The sequence below is a fragment of the Episyrphus balteatus genome, chromosome 2, assembly GCF_945859705.1.
Source record: "Episyrphus balteatus chromosome 2, idEpiBalt1.1, whole genome shotgun sequence".
Taxonomy (NCBI): domain Eukaryota; kingdom Metazoa; phylum Arthropoda; class Insecta; order Diptera; family Syrphidae; genus Episyrphus; species Episyrphus balteatus.
In genome coordinates, this window is record NC_079135.1 from 112,928,217 (window position 1) to 112,948,453 (window position 20,237).

At 32.8% G+C, this 20,237-nt stretch overlaps 4 protein-coding genes across 4 annotated transcripts; 2 read left to right on the forward strand and 2 right to left on the reverse strand.

Annotated features, from left to right (window-relative positions):
* The first annotated feature begins 3,724 nt into the window (after positions 1-3,724).
* Positions 3,725-4,739, forward strand: LOC129911101 (40S ribosomal protein S14a). The gene is made up of 3 exons (XM_055988775.1): positions 3,725-3,847; positions 4,077-4,325; positions 4,402-4,739. The coding sequence occupies exons 2-3, from the start codon at positions 4,089-4,091 to the stop codon at positions 4,618-4,620; spliced, it is 456 nt and encodes a 151-aa protein (XP_055844750.1). The 5' UTR covers positions 3,725-3,847; positions 4,077-4,088; the 3' UTR covers positions 4,621-4,739.
* A 3,027-nt stretch (positions 4,740-7,766) lies between these two features.
* LOC129911102 (dynactin subunit 4) lies at positions 7,767-11,492 on the reverse strand. Its single transcript, XM_055988776.1, has 6 exons — positions 11,254-11,492; positions 11,041-11,186; positions 10,709-10,991; positions 10,488-10,650; positions 8,266-8,836; positions 7,767-8,202 (listed from the first exon to the last, which is right to left on the reverse strand). Exons 1-6 carry the CDS (start codon positions 11,380-11,382, stop codon positions 7,992-7,994), a joined length of 1,503 nt encoding a protein of 500 aa, XP_055844751.1. The 5' UTR covers positions 11,383-11,492; the 3' UTR covers positions 7,767-7,991.
* Positions 11,493-13,606: 2,114 nt separating this feature from the next.
* LOC129911103 (TBC1 domain family member 22B) lies at positions 13,607-15,608 on the forward strand. The gene has a single exon (XM_055988777.1). The coding sequence runs from the start codon at positions 13,983-13,985 to the stop codon at positions 15,420-15,422; it is 1,440 nt and encodes a 479-aa protein (XP_055844752.1). The 5' UTR covers positions 13,607-13,982; the 3' UTR covers positions 15,423-15,608.
* Positions 15,609-17,247: 1,639 nt separating this feature from the next.
* LOC129911104 (UDP-N-acetylglucosamine transferase subunit ALG14 homolog) lies at positions 17,248-17,990 on the reverse strand. Its single transcript, XM_055988778.1, has one exon. The coding sequence runs from the start codon at positions 17,866-17,868 to the stop codon at positions 17,320-17,322; it is 549 nt and encodes a 182-aa protein (XP_055844753.1). The 5' UTR covers positions 17,869-17,990; the 3' UTR covers positions 17,248-17,319.
* Between the last annotated feature and the right edge of the window lie 2,247 nt (positions 17,991-20,237).

The following is a 20,237-nucleotide window of genomic DNA, read 5'->3' on the forward strand; positions in this document are numbered from 1 at the left end:
TTTTTCTTTATTTTTTTTTTGTCGCACAACATAAACAAAACAAACTACAATCTTTTTTCTTGTTTTTTTTTTTTTTTTTTTAATTTATTTCGTTCTAGAGGTGTAATACTCAAAATAAATTAATATTTTATGAACAAAATAATAAAAAAAAGTGTTTTTTTGTTTATCTATATAGATTTTGTGCAAAAAAACGACATCGAGATTTCTTAAATCAAAACAATTTACGTGTTAAAAACAACAAAAACTTTATCTGTATAGATTTTTGAAAAATCCAGATAATTATCCAGATTTTACTTTCTCTCGATAAAAACAGTAGTGCCAAGGTAGTTTAATTGTTGTGTTCATACAGAAATTTCTGAAAATATTAACAAAAAAAAGCGGAGAAAACGAGGTTTGAAAAAAACTCTCATAGAAAAAAATAATCAAAAATTTGTTTGACATGGTTGCATTGAAATGTTAATATCTCGAGATATACGGAATGCACTTTTCAGGTAAAAGTCTTAAATGGATCCTGATAAGATTGTTGAACAGATATGTATATAAAATTACCAAAGTTTTTTCGAAAAATTAAAAATAAAAATAAAAAAGTTTTCACATTTAAGCCTGGTACGCTGCTCGCGCTAAATTTTAGCTCCCATACAAATTATCGAAAATTTTTAGCCGAGATAAAATGGATCCCATACAAGTTATCGATAACTTGTATGGGAATTTTATCTCAGCTAAATTTTAGCGCGAGCAGCGTACCAGGCTTTAATTTTTAAAAAATCGAAACAAAAATTCAATATGGCTACCTTCAAACGCTTATAACACAAGAACAACGCAACTAATGTTAATGGTTAATGGTCATGGATAATTTTTGGGTTTTTGTGAAAAAAAAATGTTTTTGAATCCAACATGGATGCCATGGCCATATGAAAATTTTTGTTTGCATCCAACATGGATGTAATGGCCTTCCCACTTCGAACTTAAAATAAAAAAAAAAAAAAAAAGCAACATTTTTGACAGACAGCTGCCAAAGTATATGTACAGTGGTGCCAAATGTTTACATGGATTTCAAAAATCTCGATGTCGTTTTTTTGCACAAAATTTATATAGATAAACAAAAAACACACCTATTTTTCATTTCTTGTTGTTTTTTCAATTTGTGTTTACATTTTTTTTAATGAACAAAGCAAAGTACAAACATTACGATGTGGCTATGTTTTTGTTTTTATTTTTATTTATTGTGTTTTAATGGTTAAGTGCTTTATTTTATAAATTATTTATGAAAAAATGAATAAAAAAGTGTTTGTAAAGGCTTGGCCACACCGGAGGGTATGCGGTAGAGGTAAGGGTAGCGGTAACGATATTTGTATGAAAAAAATTCCACATCTGAACGTTGATATGTCAGTTTGGAATTTTTTTCATACAAGTACCGTTACCTCTACCCGTACCGCTACCGCATACCCTCCGGTGTGGCCAAGCCTTAAAACGAAACAAAATATTTTGATATTTTTCGTTTCTTTATTTTTTTTTTTTTTTCAATTGGTGTTGTTGTTTACATATTTGTTGTTGTAGTAAAAGTAGCAGAAAATTTTGTGCCAAAAGCGTTTGGGTACTTTTACACAATTTTTCTTTCTCTGAGAGGATTTCATCCCCACTCCTTAAAATTTGACAGGTTTCATATTTTTGTCAAAAAAGAACCCAAACAGACCTAAAATGTCGCACAATTTATTTTTCTTGATCAGCAAGAGTTTTGCCGACGGTTTTTTAATTTTTATTTTGGTTTTCTTGTTTGAAAAAATGTTTTTTTCTTGATTTAATGGGGCTTTTCCAAGAGGAAAAGTACTAGAAGAACTTCTTTCTCATTATGGTCAACCTCCACTGGTGAAGAGGTAAACAAACATTTTTTTCCAATTCTAATTACAACAAAAAAGCTATTTTTCAGTACAAAAAACGTTTGTTTACATCTTCACCAGCCCAGAAATGACATTCGCTGGGAGTTCCCCATTGAATTTTTGTTATTTTGACTTTCAAGCCTAGTACGCTGCTGAAGCGAAACGAAAAATTTTGAAGTCTCCAAAGTCAACGCAGTGGACATGTTAACGAAAAAATACCATAAGGTATTATAGCAAAGTAAAAATAATAGAAATACAAATCAAAAAATTCAAGAAAAAACATCCGAAAATAAGTTTTGAAGCAAAAACAAAACAAATTTAATTTCGTTCAAGATTTCGTTAACGAAATTTTGTATGGAAAATTTCGTTTCGCATCAGCAGCGTACTAGGCTTTAGGGCCAGTTTTACAAACGTGGATCAGCATTGCTTCAGAAGTTTAACTCGCCGATTTCGGGGGATTAGTGGGTCAACTTTACTGGTTGAACAGAATGAAAATTCGATTGTAGCAAAGAAAAACGCGGTGGTACAAGATGTCAAATAAAATCGCTCAAAATGTAGAAAAGATCAACAGAATTATGTGGCGCACTTAAATGTCAATCGCTTTGAAAAAAAAACTAATTTTAACTGAGCAACCCCAATAGAAACGTCAAAAGTCATTCCGCTTGTAGCTTGAAGTAAAAGTCGACTCGACTTGTACCACAGCGAATTTCCTTGCCACAGCCACAGCTACGTATTCTGGCACCAATATACTAATTTCATACTTTTTAACTTTGACAGCGACACAAGACACAAGCCACAGCTACATCATTCTGGTCTATCAGTTAGTTCAAGCACGAATGTGGCTATTTTTACATATATTACCCTTGAACCAGCTCTTAACCTCAACTTTACTACCGGTGAAAAGGAAAAAGTTGCTGATCCACGGATTAAATATATGTACAACTGGCCATTAGCGTTTTTCTTTTTACCTCAGAGCAGATCACAGAACTGTCTAAAAAAATATCTATGTTACTTTTTTAGTTCAGACATATAAGAACACAAAATTTTTCATTGCTATTTTATGAAATTCTTGAATACATTTAGCTCGGCTAAATTTTTAGCGAATTTAGTATAGTCAACATTTTAGCTCGATTTTCATCCTGAAACCTAGTACGCAGCTGAAGCGAAATGAAATTTTCCATACAAAAATTGAACAACGAAATTTCCCACTTTTTCAATTTTTAGGTCATTGCCCGACAAACAATTTTGGTTCTATAAAGCTTTACAGATGCTAATGATGCTTCTGTAAAGCCTTATAGAAGCAAAATTGTTTGTAGGGTGTAGTTATGGCTTAATAATAACGAAGAAAAATAACAAAAATAATAAAAAAATATTAAAATATTTTTATTTTAAGTAAGCCTACTATCGTACCTGGTCGCTTTATAAATTTGGAGTTGAAGTCACTTGAACTTTAAAATTGAGTTATGGCTTTATCATTTCAGGCTCGGAATTTTTTTCAAACTGGAGAACCAATATTCTGATATTAAATTTTTTTCATACAAGTACCCGTACCGCTACCGCATACCTTCCAGTGTGGTCAAGCCTTAACTTCAATCGTGGTAAATGTGTACACACAATTTTTTTTAGTAGGTAAACGCAGATCGAGCAAAAATAATAAATCACACAACAAAATAATTAAAAATAAAATTAAAAACTCTTTTCAGACAATTTGGTGTGTTCTGTAATCTTTGGTAAAATATTCATGAGCACTAAACCATATCCGAAGAAATCCGGCCCATATAAATGCTGTATAATTAAATTCCACACACCTAAACAAATGTAAGCACCACCTTACAAAATTCCATACATTCTAGCAGAATTGAAGGAATTAAAACATTCTAGCAGTTTTTTGACAGTTTTGACAATTTCAAGCTGCTATACTTTCTTTTCTGTATATCCGGTTCAAGTGATTGGGTTGTGTTTTTTAAAAGGTCTTTATAAAATTTTAAATATTTCCATTAAATTTAAATTCATTTTAAAAAATATTTGTGAAATTCTAAACTTCAATATGTGTTTCATTAAAATTTCAAAAACTGTGCATCGAATTCTTATTATTTCCCATCGATGTTTATGAATTAAAAATTTGGCTCATCTTTTGTGAACTCAAATAGAATACAAACATTTTGGACAAAATGTAATAAATTCCTACTTAATTCACAGAATTCAATCAATATGCCACCAAGGAAGAACAAAGTTCAAAAAGAGGAAGTCCAGGTTTCCCTAGGACCCCAAGTGCGCGATGGTGAGCTTGTATTCGGTGTTGCTCACATCTATGCAAGTTTCAACGACACCTTCGTCCATGTTACCGATTTGTCCGGCCGTGAAACCATTGCCCGTGTTACCGGAGGAATGAAGGTCAAGGCTGATCGTGATGAAGCTTCACCCTACGCTGCTATGTTGGCCGCTCAAGTAAGTTTTGCAAACGTTTATAAACCCAATTGGAATAATATACTAATTATTTCTTTTTTTTTTTTTTAATTTTAAGGATGTTGCTGAAAAGTGCAAGACTCTTGGAATCACTGCCCTGCACATCAAGCTCCGTGCCACCGGTGGAAACAAGACAAAAACTCCAGGACCAGGTGCTCAATCGGCACTCCGTGCTCTGGCTCGTTCATCGATGAAGATTGGCCGCATCGAGGATGTGACTCCAATTCCATCAGATTCCACACGTAGGAAGGGAGGTCGTCGTGGTCGCCGTTTGTAGATTGATAATGTGTGCCGGATTTGTTTTGTGCTTCATTATTTGGGATTAGATTATTCCATAAATTGTGACGACAAAACTGATTTTTTATTGATATAAACAAAAACCCATAAAAATCTAAAGTTGCATTTCTTTTTATTTGGAAAGCGTTTAATCAATCTGGGGTTTTTGTTTGTCTTTTCTGTGAAAGTGGTGGCAAGTTTGAAAATTGTTTATAAGCTGGGCAATGTAAAGGAGTTGGTGGTCATGAACGAATTTCCACATACAACTAAATGACTTCAGCTGATTGCTGTTAAGAGAGATTATGCATCGATGAGATGTAAAAATTATACTAAACTATCATCCATTATCCATTGCTTTTTCAAAGCTTTTGTATAAAAGTTCCAAAATGGATTAAAGCACTAACAACAAATCGAATATTTACATTATATCATATCAGTCAATGTGTTACATGTTTTTGAAATTGAAAATGTGTTACATGTTTTTGAAATTGAAAATGTGTTACATTTTTTTTTTTTAATATCATTTCATGCTTCACCAGAAAGCAATGGAATAAAATTTATTTACTGACAGTCAACTTTAATAGTCTCAGATTTTAAGCTCGTGATTTACCGAAGAGGATTCTTATTTTGCGAATGATTCATCTTTGAGTTATTTGTATTTTTTTTCTAAAAGATTAGCTTAGAACTACGCGAGCTATTCAAGTGTAACTGGTTGGCAAGCTTTGTATTAATTATTGTTTGGAATGGGTGGATTTTTAATGCAACTGATCGATTGAGCTGCGTGACCTAATTATGGAATACGATGTCGATCGATGCCCTCTCATGTTGACGTAGGGACGGTTAACAGAAAAGAACAAAAATAAAGTTCAGAAATCGGTTTTGTAATTTTTATTTTATGTACCATTGGATTCGTAAAAAAAAATCGTATTCGTGTTAACAATCACTCATGCCAAAAAATAGATCTAAAAAAGTTTCACTTAGCCCTGATTTTTCAATCGTCAGTTAGACTATCAGAGGAATAAATGTCAATTAAAAAAAAAATATTTCAAATTCATATCAATTCAGAAAGGAAATAATTTCGTTATATCGTCGGCTTAGAGTGTAAACCTGCTAACTCCACATAAAAATGATTTCAAAAATTGATTAAAAATACAAAAAGCTTTCAAATCTTATCAATTCTTTTACATTTAGGGCCAATTTTTAAATAGTCAGATAAACCTCAGATAGAGCTTATTCCTAGGAATAAAAGTTTTTTTAAATATAGACATTTATTCTTCTGATAGTCTAACTGACTATTGAAAAATCAGGGGTCGAATTACGGCATACGTTCGTTAACGAATGGTTGCTATGTTTTCCTATCGTTTTCTTATAATTAAATAGAGACAGAAATAATAAAAACGTTAACGTGTGATCGTAATCGTGTGCTGTAATTCGACCCCAGGGCTTAATAGTATGAAATCTAAGAAATAGCTTTATGCTGGCTTGAATTAATTCAAACATTTATTAGAAATATTTTATTTTTTAACAATTTTGTCACGAGTGTAGTTAGTAGTAGTTTGTAGAGTGGAGTTAGCAGGTTTACACTCTAAGCCGACGATATGTATCTCTATGGTACATATACGGTGGGAGCGGAAAATTCTCCGATTTCATACGAATTTCGCTTCGAGGTGTACTTCCGACAAGTAAAAACTCTCCGATTCGTATGCAATAGGAGAAATTTCCGCTCCGACGGATACCTCGCTAGGGCCGATAATAAGCCAAACATTTGAAGACAAATTTGATAATAAAAATTTTTATTTATAATCTACAAAAAAAAAACTAATATTAAAGTGCTTTACCCTGCAAGAGCATGCACGTGCGACCCTGTCGTGCATTTTATTTATTTTGCCATTCAATATTCCAGTTTTATATAAGCCCCTGCTATCCGGATTTTACAATCAAACTAGTTGTTTTATTTTAAAAAAATCAACCGCGATTTCTTATAATAAAACAACCAGGTTTTTATTGCAAAATCGAAATCATAAAAAAAAAACAAAATAAATATGAAAATGAGAGATTTTTCTAAATGCATTTTACTGTAACCTTAAACAAATATAACTGCAGCAAATGATAGCAGTAAAACCGTTACCAAGAAAGATTTGCTGTAGGTATGCAATGCATATCTTTGCTTAATATGCGAGAGTAAAAAATATAGTTACCTATTTGGATTTTGTAAACAGAAATAATGGTTTGAGTGTCTACAGTAAAGACATAAAAATATCGATGCATTACATTTTAGTCAAATAGTTTAACATTCAAACCATTGACTTCTGTGCTTATTTAGTTGAATGCATATATTTTGTGGAAAAAAAAAGGATTTGTCGGCGTATGACGAATTTAAAAAAGCGGTGCTATAATTGATCGAGATTTTAAATAAACGGAGTTTTAGAAAACGGGATTTTATAAAATCGGTATTATTAAAAAATGGAATTTTAAGATACGCTCTCATAACAACTCAAACCTTTAAAATTTTTTTTTTTTCTTAACTTACTTGGTGACAGAAATTTGTTATAAACATGTATCAAAACCGTTTGGAAATTAGGTTAAAAATTTAAAGTTTATCGACCAATCTATTAAGAGTATAACCCATGTTATCGGTACATAACAAAACGTTCTAGGTGCAACTTCGATACCTCATCAAAACCAGGCGCAAAGCTTATCCCAAAGCTTCGTTTTGTAAAGTAGAAAGCCTTTCGTTCCCAGTTTCAACCATACATTATCTGTGGGATCTATAAGTATCTTTGTGGAATATAGCTCATTTTTAGGCATTTTTTTTTCTGCCAAGGAGTGGGATCAGTCCAGTAGATTACGTGCATATCCTTAATTTAACTTTCATGGCAACTTTTTGTTGCCTGCGCATTCATAGGTATTGTATACTTCTTATATTATTTTTTCGATTACTCGGATGAATCACCCACATAACTAGAAAAAAAAATAATTTTTTTTCAGCTTCGTTTTGTGACAGATACTTCGAACTGGAATTCATCTCTTTATAAAACATTGCCGAAATACGTTTCTGTCTAGTTTGTAAGCTTTTTGATTTATAGTTCCACATGAGTTAAAAAAAAAATCGTTAAACTTTTGTTGAAGTCATACCAACAACAATGATATTTTAGATGAAAGCTGTTCCTTTATTTATTAACACTGCGCATAGGTAAAGCATAAATAATTTCGAATATAAAAAAAAACCAAGTCAGTTAAAAGGAAACAGTCGATTATTTATAACAAATTTTAAAATAATAACTGAAAATAAATTAAAAAAAATTAATAAATCCTTTGCAATAGATTCAATCTCAAACAGGAATAATATTATGCATCAAGAACAAATATCATTTAAGCTTCGATTTGCCCAACTTTTATATAAACTTTCGATGCTAATGCATGTTTTTGTGGTTCCTTTTTTTCGGGAGTATTTGTGACAGTATTCACATAGGTGTATTGCATAAGAAAACCAAGTGTTACTTCATCACCTGCTTTGAGAGCTTCATCAGGAGTAAAGTTCAATTTGATTGTAACTTTGTTTGATTTTCTCCAAGTAATGAATCTAAAAATGGAAATAATGATCAAATAATTAAAACATTACTTCCAACAACTTTGTTTTGTATACTTTGGTTCTTCTCGTTGAACTTGAACGTCCTCATCGAATTCCGTTGAATCATCACGCTGATTCAAAACGAATGAAGAATCCAACATTTCTAGAGTAGCGTTTGTTGGATTCTTAACACAACGTGGCTCCTCAGTTAGCGATGTCTGTCTCGAAAGACTTGTATTTAAAGATGGAGTCGATGTTGCTGCAGTTACAGCCACTTGTTGTTCGAAATTCTTACGCATAGCCTCAATCATACGGAGTTCCTCTTCCTCAGTTGGCAATTCCATAATAGTGATAGTCATGTCATGCATGGTTGGGTTAGTCAGCTTGAGAATCATTTGAGTCATGTTTCCAGGTTTCAATGGTTTCTCACAGCGCACAAGGAGAACATCGGGAACGTGATAGTTTGCAAACAATTGAATGCGGTACTTAATTGACCCGGGATGATATTCGGGCTTGATGACGTTATGCTCACATTGGCGACAGCGCAGGGATCTTTTGATCCACAAACACTTGCGCTGTGGATAGAGATTATTTACAGTGAATGGTTGATCGGCTGGTTGACCATGACGCTGCTGAATTGTTGTAACTGAGAACCAAACAAAATATTTTATTTTTTTTTGTTGAAAATACAGGGTGCCCCACAGTCACCGGCCCAAATAAAAACCATGGATTTCTGAGGTAATTTTAAGTCGAAAAACTTAACAGTTAATTTTCTTGTTTTCGTCACGTTTTCGAGTTATGACGGTTTTTAGGATTTTTGCTGTCTTTTCTCTTAAGTGGCTATATCTTTGCCTAATCCGTCCGATTCGTAAGATCAAACCCAATTTCTTTCGTTTTTTATGAGTGAATTTTGTAAAAAAAAAAAATAATTTTTAAATACAAAATTCAAATGAACTAAAACTTTTTCTGAACAATTGTGGTTTAGAAAAGAACAAATAGATAAAGCTCAGAAAAAGTTGTAATTCATTTGAATTAATTTCGTGTTTAAAAATTAGTTTTTTTTTATAATCTCGCTCAGTTTGTTTATTTTTTTTTTTTAAATTATTTTCTTAATTCTCCTCTATAAAAAAATTATTTTTGTAAGAAAAGAAAACTGGGCTTTAAAAATAAGCGAAAAAATTAACACCCATATACATAAGTTTTTTTTTTTAATAAAATGATATGAAAGTGACAAAATAACTTAAATTAAATGTAGGACATAAATTTCGTTCTTCAAATAAAAAAAAACACAAATCTTTAAATACAGTTTAATTTCTTTTATAAAGATGCATTTTTAGAAAAAAAAATCTCAAAATCGTTAGAGCCGTTTTTTAAAAAACTAATTTTTTATAAATAATATTTTGAAAAAAGTGTTTTAAAATAAAATTGGTAGGTATGCCATTTGATAGAAACTATTAATGAATACCTAAAACCAAAATTTAAAAAAACCAATGTCTCGTTTTCGAAAATTCGATTTTTCAAAAAAAAAAAAAAAGTTCGAAATTATTTTAAAAATCCAAAAATAATTTTTTTCAAAATTTAATTTTTGATTTAAAAAATAATTTTTTCATGAAAAAAAAAATAATTTTTTCATGAAATGATAGACCTTATCTAGGAACTAATACTTGAATTTTTTTTTATCAAAATCGTAGGAGCCGTTTTTGAGAAAATTAAACTTTTCCAAAATTGGTATATGCCATGAAGTACCGTTATTTTTGGTCCAAAAAAATTAATTCCAAAAACCCCGCTGGATCCAAAAACTGCTACATACCAAGTTTGAAGTCATCCGTTTAGGCTGTAGCTCCTTATACAGACCGACAGACATCCTGACAGACAGGTAGACTGACAGACAGACTTTCGAGACCCACTTTTTTTGCATTCTCTATGATCGTAACATCATGGAAAATTGTTAAGTCAACTTTTTTTTCACGAATGCATTACTTTATAATAGTATAGTAAAAACGAACAAAATTGGGTTTGATGCAAAATTGGGGAGAAACGGTTGTACACAGAAAATAAATTTTGATTAACTAAAACTGTAATAAATTCTTATACAAAAAATCTTACGAATCGGACGTAGTTTGGCAAAGATAAAGCCAGTTAAGGAAAAAGAGCAAATATCATAAAAACAGTCATAACTCGAAATCGGACCTCTTGAGTTTTTTGACTTAAAATGACCTCAGGAATACATGGTTTCCATTTGGGACGATCACTGTGGGACACCCTGTATAGATGTATTCTTATTTGGGATAGTTTACTGTTTTTGATGTTGATTTTCTGAGTAAAGATTGATGGATTCAATTCACCAACATCCTCAGTGGCTGCCGAGGGACTGATTTGAATCAATTTCGCTTTTTGAGGATTCTTATCGGGCCAGCCCATTTGACGTCGAATAATTGCCACTGTTAAACCAGTGCGATCCTACAAACAGATTATAAACAAATTAAATATTCCAATGATTGTAGTTAAATCAATTTACAGTCAAAGTAGGAAATTTGTGCGATTTGGGAGTCTTCCTGCGATTGTATTCTTGTTTTTCTTGCTTTTCTTGTAGAACTACCGACTGATAGTATTCAAGAAGAGCATCGAAGCGTGTTTGGTGTGCGTATTCATTGTCTGGCCATGATCCAGTTGCAACAGATTGATCGGGAATGCCCACATCTCTGGACGTCCATCTGCATCCCAAGCAAGATAGATAGTACATCTTTTTGGTTAAAACCTTTTGCTCGGGTTCACCTTCTTTGGGAGGATCATCTGTTTTCCTGCAGGGGGGCTAATGTAGAAAGTAAACTAAGCTATTGCCAAACTTACCTTGGTACAACAACAGTTGTTGCTCGAGCTGAAAGAGTATGTTGACAACAAGGACAATTGAAACAACTAGTGCATCGATTTTTCATTCGTCTTGCTTCGGAAGAGGGTATGTTTTCCAAGCAATTTGAACAGAAATTTGAATCCACCTAAAAGATTTGTATGTTGTGTATTCCAAAAATGGTTAAAGGGAGAGAATAATTTTGGATTACTCACTTCGTGGCAAACACAAAATCCACACCTTAATTTTAGGCAATGTCGGCAGAAATATAACTTCATTATTGGATTTAAAATTCCACAAGAACAAGCAAATTTAACTACACTATCTTGCATGAAATTTGCCATGATGGAAATGGTTAAATTTGAAGAAAATTGCAGGGAAAATTGTTAGAAAAAATTAATAAAAGTTTTGTCTTTCTTTTTGCTGAAAGCTGGGACACCACCGATGACAACATAAAAAATGACAGTTTGTGGGATGGGAAATTATGCAAAAAAAAAAAATAGGAATTTTGCATAAAAATTGTACTAGATGAATTGATTTTTGTTAGGACACGAGTCTACTTAAACAGTAAAGGCATTGACCTACTATATATGGACTGCTAGTCGTTTGACTTTTCCATACAAAAATTGAAAAAAAATGATTCCACATCTTTCTAGCTCTACTATAGCGGTATAAACTTAGACTGCGAAAAGAGGAAACTTTTAGTGAATGACATCTGTCGTTAAAAGGTAGTGCTTTCTCTGTTTTTCTATATTTGTTCCTTTCGCACTTCGTCAAAAATGTTGCACTTATTCTCCGCTTTTTTTTAGGGCGCTAGTATCGCGAAGAAACAAGTGGAACCAACCTGAATATGCTTCTAGCAGTCCATATATATTAAGTCAATGAGTAAAGGCTTAACTAGAGCCCAAATGAGATAATAGCCCACAGTATACATAAAAAGGTAATATATTCCGAACTGACATTGGTCGCCAGATTGTCAAAACATGACACTTTGGCGACCAATGTCAGCTACCGAATTCTTAATTGTTTAAAATACCGACGAAAAACGCACAAAAACCGATAAACCACGCACACCACTAATTTTTAAACAATTATTTATCATTTTCCGTGATGAAACACGAAGAAAATTTGTTATTTTTCAATTTATAATATTTTTAAATGACATTTTATAAATTAAAACAATATGCAACTTGAACCAGTTCTTCAGTTTTACCACCGATTTCTGAACCACTGGTTCTTAGTGCCAGTTGTACAAATATTTAATGCATGGTTCAGTTATAAATCAGATATCAGCCCAACTAACATTTCAGCTTCGGTTAAGGTATTACAAAAGCTACATTTCAGCTTCTTTTAAACTTTAGTAAGGTTGTTGGGCATGGAAAAAGGAGAACGTTATACAAGTTTGACCTTCTATAAGGATCTTAAACGAAGCTTTACCGAAGCTCTACAGAAGCTTTGAGGTTTGACAGATAGCTTCGGAAGAGCTTGTATAGCTCTTTAATACATGTCTTATCGAAATTAAAAAAAACAACTACAAAAACAAAAAAGAATTCTTTTTTAACTGGTTTTAAATCATGAATTTTATCTTTTGATCTGATATTATATATAACATTCCATTAGTTTTTAGTATATCTATTAATAATAATTTTAAAAGTATATAATTTTTTTACCACACCCAGGAATCGAACTTCGTATCTGCTTGGTGGTAGTCCATCACTCTACCCACTCGCCTATCCTAGTATATTCATTAATGAAATCAAAAACTTAATCAGTTCAAATAGCAAAAAAATGTCCGAGCTAAATTATTCAATGTCAAAACCAAAAAGTGTACGAGCTAGATTATTTAATATCAAAACCAAAAATCAAATACAAAACTTAGTAATTTCTGTAAAGCCTCTATAAATTCATTAAACAGGCTTATCCGAAAAACAAGTTTTTTTCGTTTAAGTTTCTTTAACAGTATTTAAACAACTTATTAGAAGTTTTTAAACAAGTCCGAACTTCTATAAGCAGTTAAATTCAGAAGCAAGCTCAATACAAGCTGTATAGAAAGTAGATCCTGCGAGATTTCAATTTATAGAAGCTGTTGTGCTAGTTGGGAGTGGTAAGGCCTAGTACGCAGATCGCTCAAAATTTTTTTTCTAATTTTAATTTGGCTATTAAAACCATATTTGAGAAAATTTTGTATGAGAGCGAAAATTTAGAGCTAAAATTTAGTGCCAAAAGGCGAACCTGCAGGTGGATTAGATACTTTGGAGAGTTGTGATCTTTTGACATCGAGATCAACATAGCGCCAAATAAAGGGAAGAAGAGAACCTTAAACCATAGCTAAACCTCACCTGATTTCAGATAATAAAAATTGCTAAACCACGGTTTTATTTGAAATTTGTACAATTTGCACTTAAAACTTAAACCAAGGTTGAAGCATTTACTAACTAGGGGTTATTTCAAGTATAATCTTTTTTTTTATTTGGTACAATTTCTATGAACACATCCCTTCTGAAAATTACCTTCATTCATGCGCTGAACTCTTTCATTTACCAACCAAACTGTCAAAATGAAAATTTCTGTCAGTCGGTTGTCCTGTTTTTGTTTGACAGCAATTAATTAGGAAAATATTGATAAAAAAGTGCAATTTTTTTTTTTTATAAAGAAAACTTTTTTTATTATTACTTCTTGCTACATATTAGACGATGTTCCAAATTTTGTATTTATTATTTTCAATTCTAAAATAATTAAAAAACTTGTGTAATTATAGGAAGAAAAAAACCAATTTAACTCACCTTTGTTTCCTGCTTTCTCGGCAGAAGCTTTCACTCACTGATACTCATTACATGGAACTCTCAAGTTGTATTACCTTCGTATATTATTTGCGCTCGTCAATCCTCTATTTTTAAAATTTATATAAAAAAAACTTATTAGTTACAGCTATTATATATGTATAATGGAAAAAGCAGACAACTCAAAAAGTTTCTGGAAGAGTAGCAGTCGTATTGTCCCTGGTCGACCAAGTCCAAATGTTAACTTAAAAATGACCAATCCAACAAAATCATTTGGCAAAAAATCTGGTGATTCGACATTCAAAGATTACCAAATGTCTGTTAGCGATGCTTGGGATATGGGCGATGATGAATGTTGTATTTTAGAAAAGTCTCACAATTCCCAACAACAACAACAACAACAAAATGCAACCAATCCTACTGAAGCAGCTGCCCATGAAACTCCAAATGCGGCAGCTGCCAATAATCATGCACCAGCTACAGAGTGCCAGGAGCAACTCAAATCATCTGCTGCCAACTACGAGAATCGATGTAGAAATCGCAGATTCGATGTTTATCCCGGGTGGCCACAGTTACAAAAACTCAGTTCGACACCGGAAGAATATGAGGATAGCCAATCGAAAATCAATAAGCTCTCTGCTCTGATAGAATCGCCATTTTTAGATTTCGCCGATCTAAAGCAAATTAGTTGGTCAGGAATACCCAAACAGATGAGAGCCATAACTTGGAGACTTCTCTCCAAGTACCTCCCACCGAATGGGGAGCGAAGAACGTATGTTCTACAAAGCAAGCGCCAAAGCTATTGCGAATTACGCAGGAAATACTTTATGGTTGATAGCAAAGATGAGAGTCAGCAGGATACATACCGCCAAATTCACATCGATGTCCCTCGAATGAATCCACACAATATGCTTTTTAAGCAGGAACTTGTCCAGGAGATGTTCGAAAGGATTCTCTTTATTTGGGCCATTCGCCATCCGGCTTCGGGTTACGTCCAAGGTATAAATGACCTAGTAACGCCATTTTTTATTGTCTTCCTGCAGGAAGCATTCGGAGTTAATGGCTTTGAATTGGAGAAGATTCAATTTAAAGATCTTTCCGAGGATGTCCGTCATGCCATTGAAGCGGATTCCTTTTGGTGTTTGTCCAACTTTTTAGATTGCATTCAAGATAATTACATTTTTGCACAATTAGGCATTCAAGAGAAGGTCAATCAGTTGAAAGATCTCATTCATCGGATCGATGGGACTCTGCATCGACATTTACAAGACCACGGCATTGATTATTTGCAATTCTCTTTCCGTTGGATGAATAATCTACTTACTCGTGAACTTCCATTACATTGTACCATCAGACTGTGGGACACATATCTAGCCGAATCGGACGGGTTTGCTCAGTTACATTTGTATGTGTGTGCAGCATTTTTGTTGCATTGGAGAACTCAGCTACTCAATCAGACTGATTTTCAAGGTTTGATGATAATGCTGCAGAATCTTCCTACATACAATTGGTCGGATAGGCAGATTAATATATTGGTAGCTGAAGCTTTTCGATTAAAATTCACTTATGCTGACACCCCAAAGCACTTGGAGGCAAAGAGTTGATAATTTTATTTATTATAATTATAAATTTAAATTTATAAAAAAAAAAAAACAAAAACAAAAAACTTAGTATGTTCATGTAATGTTTAATCTTACTGTGGGAAAATATCAATATAAAAAAAATTTGTAAAACATTTATGTATAATTAATAATAAACGCTATTAGCAAAAGGGGGTTAATACACCTAAATATTTTTTTGTAGTTTTTATTTCTTAGTTAAATGTAAAAATTCAATGAGATTATAGAGTTTTCTTTTTGTTTTTACGGAATACATAGTGAAGAGCAAGTTCTGAAATATGCCACTGAATAAAGTTCTTAGAAGAGGTTAGTATTGAGAACTAGTGACAAATTTGTTCAAATACATTTTTTTTTGTTTCTAAAAATGCAACTTAATCAAAAAATCAAGCCGCGATTTCCTACAACTACACAAGTGAGTTTGAATTGTAGAAAATAGTGCTGAGTAGGATGATTAACATTTCGTTGGCGGCGTAGAGCAAAATTGTTCTAAGAACATGGGATTTCTTAAGGACTAAGAACAATTTTGCTTTACGCCGACTTGTTAAATGCGGTTAAAAGAGAATTTCTATACTAAACCTTATTTTCGAAATTGATGAACTGTTGACATTTTCGGGTTTTCTAAAAAAAAATTCCTTGTTATATACGTGAACGGAAAATTAAAGATAGCCAATACAGTGATTTTATTAGGGCCGGATCCAAGAAACATGTTTAAATTCACGTCGGCTCTTCAACAAGCTGAACAGCTGATTTAAATTAGGTGGTTAAACTTGGCACGTCTTCCTTCGAGTGTTACCTGGTCAAAAAAACAGATAGTGAGCCCTTTAATGAATCTTTATGCGAATTATACTTTGCTGCAAACATTTATTTTCCTCTGGAATTAAAGTAGATCTTGAATCTCCATCTTAAATTAAATGCTGGGAAAATTTTGTTCTGCTATTTTGGGGAAAAGATTTTAGCATCATTTACGTTCATACATATGTTTGAAGGAACGGAAACATTTCAAGCGAATTTTGTAATCCCTATAATTTATAATGACGATTTTATTATCTAATTCAAAGTAAGATAATGCTGTGTGCACGTTTTGGCTCTTATAAATGAAACAGTTCTAAATGATGACTCTGTTAAGAATTTCAAGTCAGGAGTTGGTGTTCCACAGAGATTGAAAATACTTATATAGATCTGCTTCAAGATAATCAGGAGCAGTGAAAATTATATATTAGCTGTCTGTTAAAGTATGGATTTCGCTATTGCACCCATTATGAGACGGGTTTCTAGACGAGGAGGTTGAATTAACTACATATGTTTTAAAAACCAAGATATAGCCGGTGGATAGTTCGGACGACTAGAGACAGCCCACTAAGGGTCATGCAGGAAGATAGCATTTATAAACGGAATCCGAGTAACTGGATTAATAAGAGTAAGAAATTTTGACTGTATAACGTGCATCAAAGTAATACATAATAGCATATTTGCTTCTATCCAAAGGGATATCAGAGATTGAAGATTAATTCCTAGATAATAAAAGTTGATAAAATTAATTTATAATAATTCCCTGAATTTGTTGACATTGTTCACATTTTTCGTCAGATTAAGTAGTTGTTATCATCTATTGCAGCAGTTTCCAATACTGAAAACTCAAAGAGTAGACGGTTGAATCTATAAATTGTTTGTGAAAAATACTAAGGAAATAATTGCAAGAAACATCGGCTTTCGAAATAAGAACTGACGATTCTGTTATAGTAAAAGTTTTCTTCAATGATAACAAACAAGTATACAAATTCTTCTTTTTTTTTAATTTTAGTTTTTTTTTATAATTCTAATTTATAAGCAAATCAAATTACAAATCTAGAATATTATATAAGTAAAAATTAAGATTCTATTGTCATACAAGTGGTCCAAAGTATTTAACATTTTTTCGATTTCGTGCAAGTGGTTCCCATTGAACAACAAACGTATCAGTTATAGGAAGTAGAATTTTCCCAGTCAACGATAGTGTGTTGACGCGACAAAAGCTTTCGACAAATACAATTTTTGTGTCCTTGTGTAAGATGTGAAGGAAACGGTATAATGCAGCTACCAAGCAAATTGGAACACATGTTCCTGGTCCGTTACAAAGCACCATTTTTGGTTTATCACGCAATAGAATATAAAAGCAGTAGAGTAATGCCCATAAAGTTGTGAAGATGGATGTTAAATAGCTTTGATTTACGTGTCTACTTCGTGGAATTTCAACGAAATGTGGTTTGGTTTTTAGATCCAAAGTTTCTTCGACTTTTTTGCGACTGGTGTCATCTGTTTTGGCCACGATGAAATAGCAATCGGGAGCTCGAGGAAGATTATCAAATAGAGATTTAATTATTTCACACATCTCTGCTGTGTGGCCACCGGATCCCAGGACCACGTATGTTGGATATTGGGATTTGTCTTCCATGGTAATAGTATGCTTTTTCAATCAATTATTAGTTTCAAGTGATTTGGAACCAAGAAGACCTTTAATTTTATCCAAAATTGTGTTAAAAGATCTCTGTACGCTGACTCAAATAACCGTTTGTTTATCTTTTGTCAGCTCATCAGCTGACGTTTTGACAAAAAGTCAAAATCAACACTACCTATTCGACGCTAATGGTTTGTGTATTGAATATGGTGGAGGATATGTTCAAAGAGTAACTTTCAAATAATAGTTCTGTTTGGGTACTGCCTTAAGCCAGAACCATAATTGGCGGATGGAGTCGGAAGCTACTGTCAATTGTTGTTGTTTTCTTTGTATTTTCCACAAGTTTTCATCCGTCGAGTGCGGTTGCGAGCGCTGTTCCCCTCCGTTTGCATCCGACGATCGGACAATTATAGTTCTGGCTTTAAACAGAAATATTTCTACTTTTTTCAACATTTATAACCCAATTCCTACAACTGTGTGGTTTTGTACATTATTTTTGACATTATTTGCCTTAAGCCAGAACTATAATTGGCGGATGGAGTCGGATGCTACTGTCAATTGTTACTGACCGACGAGTGCTGTACCGCACTCATCGGATGAAAACTTATGGAAAACAACAACAATTGACAGTAGCTTCCGACTAAATCCGCCAATTATAGTTCTGGCTTTAGACAGTATCCAGACAGACTCACTTTCACACAGGGGGCCTTACCAATAATCAAATTTAAAGCTCAGTTAAATATTTAACTGAGCGTTAAATATTTCTCCATACCAATAACCAATTTAATAGTCAGGTTAAGGGTTAACGCCACGTTAATTTTATAGTTGGGAAACTGAACTATAAACGCGCGGTTAAATGTAAACGCACGGTTTGTACTGTCATTTGTCAGCAAAAAAAAAACATTTGTCAAGTCAACAAGCTGTTGAGAAAAATTAATAATATTGGCGGCAATTTATTAAATAAGTAAATGGAAAAATTTATTTGTTTATAAATATTTATCTTTTTTAGCTGTAGCTTGTAGCGCAAGTTGAATAATTCTCAACTTTTTGATCAGCTGCTGCCAACTTTTGTTGTTGTTTCCCTCAGTAAAATTTTGGCAGTACTACAAGCTACAGCCACAACTACACCATTGTATTGAGTCAGTCTATCGTCGTACTTCACGATAGATGAACATTTTTTTTATGCACTTTTGGCCTCCTTGCTTGGGCTCCATTTTTTAACTTTTACAACCAAAATAAAAATATATGAAGGTATGTAGGTATTTTGTAGTTATATTTTTGTTCATTATTACATTACGTGCAAAAAATGTCACTTCAATTATGTCATTTTGACAACAAATGTAATAGATTTGGTAATAGAAGCACAATTAGTTAAACGCGTGTTTATTTTGATTATTAGTATACACACAATTTAACGCGACGGTAAAATTAAACCCGACGATACTTAAACGTGTGTTTACCGATTCATTATTGGTAAGGCCCAGGGAGATTTTATGTGAGTTAAAAATACAAATTAAGACTTCGGTGGATAAACTGTGGTTGAACTTTGGTTCAAGCATGGATTTGGCTATTTTAGCATAAATGGACCTTGAACCAGTGATAAAACTCTGCTTTAAGCCTAGTACGCAGATCGTGAAACATTTTAGCCGACATTTACCCCCGTTTTTCTTGACTTATTTTTCGTACACTATAGCTTTGTTCCAATGAAGGTGGTAGTTTACTCATGAGTAGATCTAGTACTACAATTTATTAACACATGATCTTCTACTCGAGGAGATAGGAGTGTGTAGTTTTTGTACTTGATTTCTACTCACTACCACGTTTGCATTGTGTTATAGCCTGTTTTCACAAAAGCTCAAATGAGATAATTTTGCAAAAATCTCATTTCAATGTCAAATCAAATATAAAAAAATTAATTTGAACTGAACTAGTTTGCGAAATTATCTCATTGCGGGCTGTAATGAAAACAGGCTATTAACTTATTTGCGAAATTATAGGTGTGTTTTTTTGTTTATCTATATAGATTTTGTGCAAAAAAACGACATCGAGATTTTTGGAATCCGTGTTAAAATTTGGCAGCACTGAACATTTACTTTGACAACTGTCTGTCAAAAAGTTTGCTTTTGCTTTTTTATTTAAAAAATTAAAATTTAATAAAACAAAGCTCTAAACAAAATGAGAGAAAAAAAAAAAACAAACAAAAAAAATCGTAGAATTGTTCCTGTTTTACCTATGCTTACTTATGATGCCCAAGGAGATGACGAACAGAGATCGCTGCCACACATCGACAATGGGTTCCATTCCAAACTACCACCAGGAATTCTACCACATGGTTTGCCCACTATGAAGGAAGTTGCATCAGCCAT

Bases quoted from the DNA above. Each gene is read 5' to 3' on its own strand.
- LOC129911101 (XM_055988775.1), top strand. From the start codon at position 4,089: ATGCCACCAAGGAAGAACAAAGTTCAAAAAGAGGAAGTCCAGGTTTCC. The intron at 4,326-4,401 runs GTAAGTTTTGCA...TTTAATTTTAAG, and splicing joins CTGCTATGTTGGCCGCTCAA to GATGTTGCTGAAAAGTGCAA.
- LOC129911102 (XM_055988776.1), bottom strand. From the start codon at position 11,382: ATGGCAAATTTCATGCAAGATAGTGTAGTTAAATTTGCTTGTTCTTGT. The intron at 10,651-10,708 runs GTAAATTGATTT...ATCTGTTTGTAG, and splicing joins ACAAATTTCCTACTTTGACT to GATCGCACTGGTTTAACAGT. The intron at 8,203-8,265 runs GTATACAAAACA...TTCCATTTTTAG, and splicing joins GTTCAACGAGAAGAACCAAA to ATTCATTACTTGGAGAAAAT.
- LOC129911103 (XM_055988777.1), top strand. From the start codon at position 13,983: ATGGAAAAAGCAGACAACTCAAAAAGTTTCTGGAAGAGTAGCAGTCGT.
- LOC129911104 (XM_055988778.1), bottom strand. From the start codon at position 17,868: ATGGAAGACAAATCCCAATATCCAACATACGTGGTCCTGGGATCCGGT.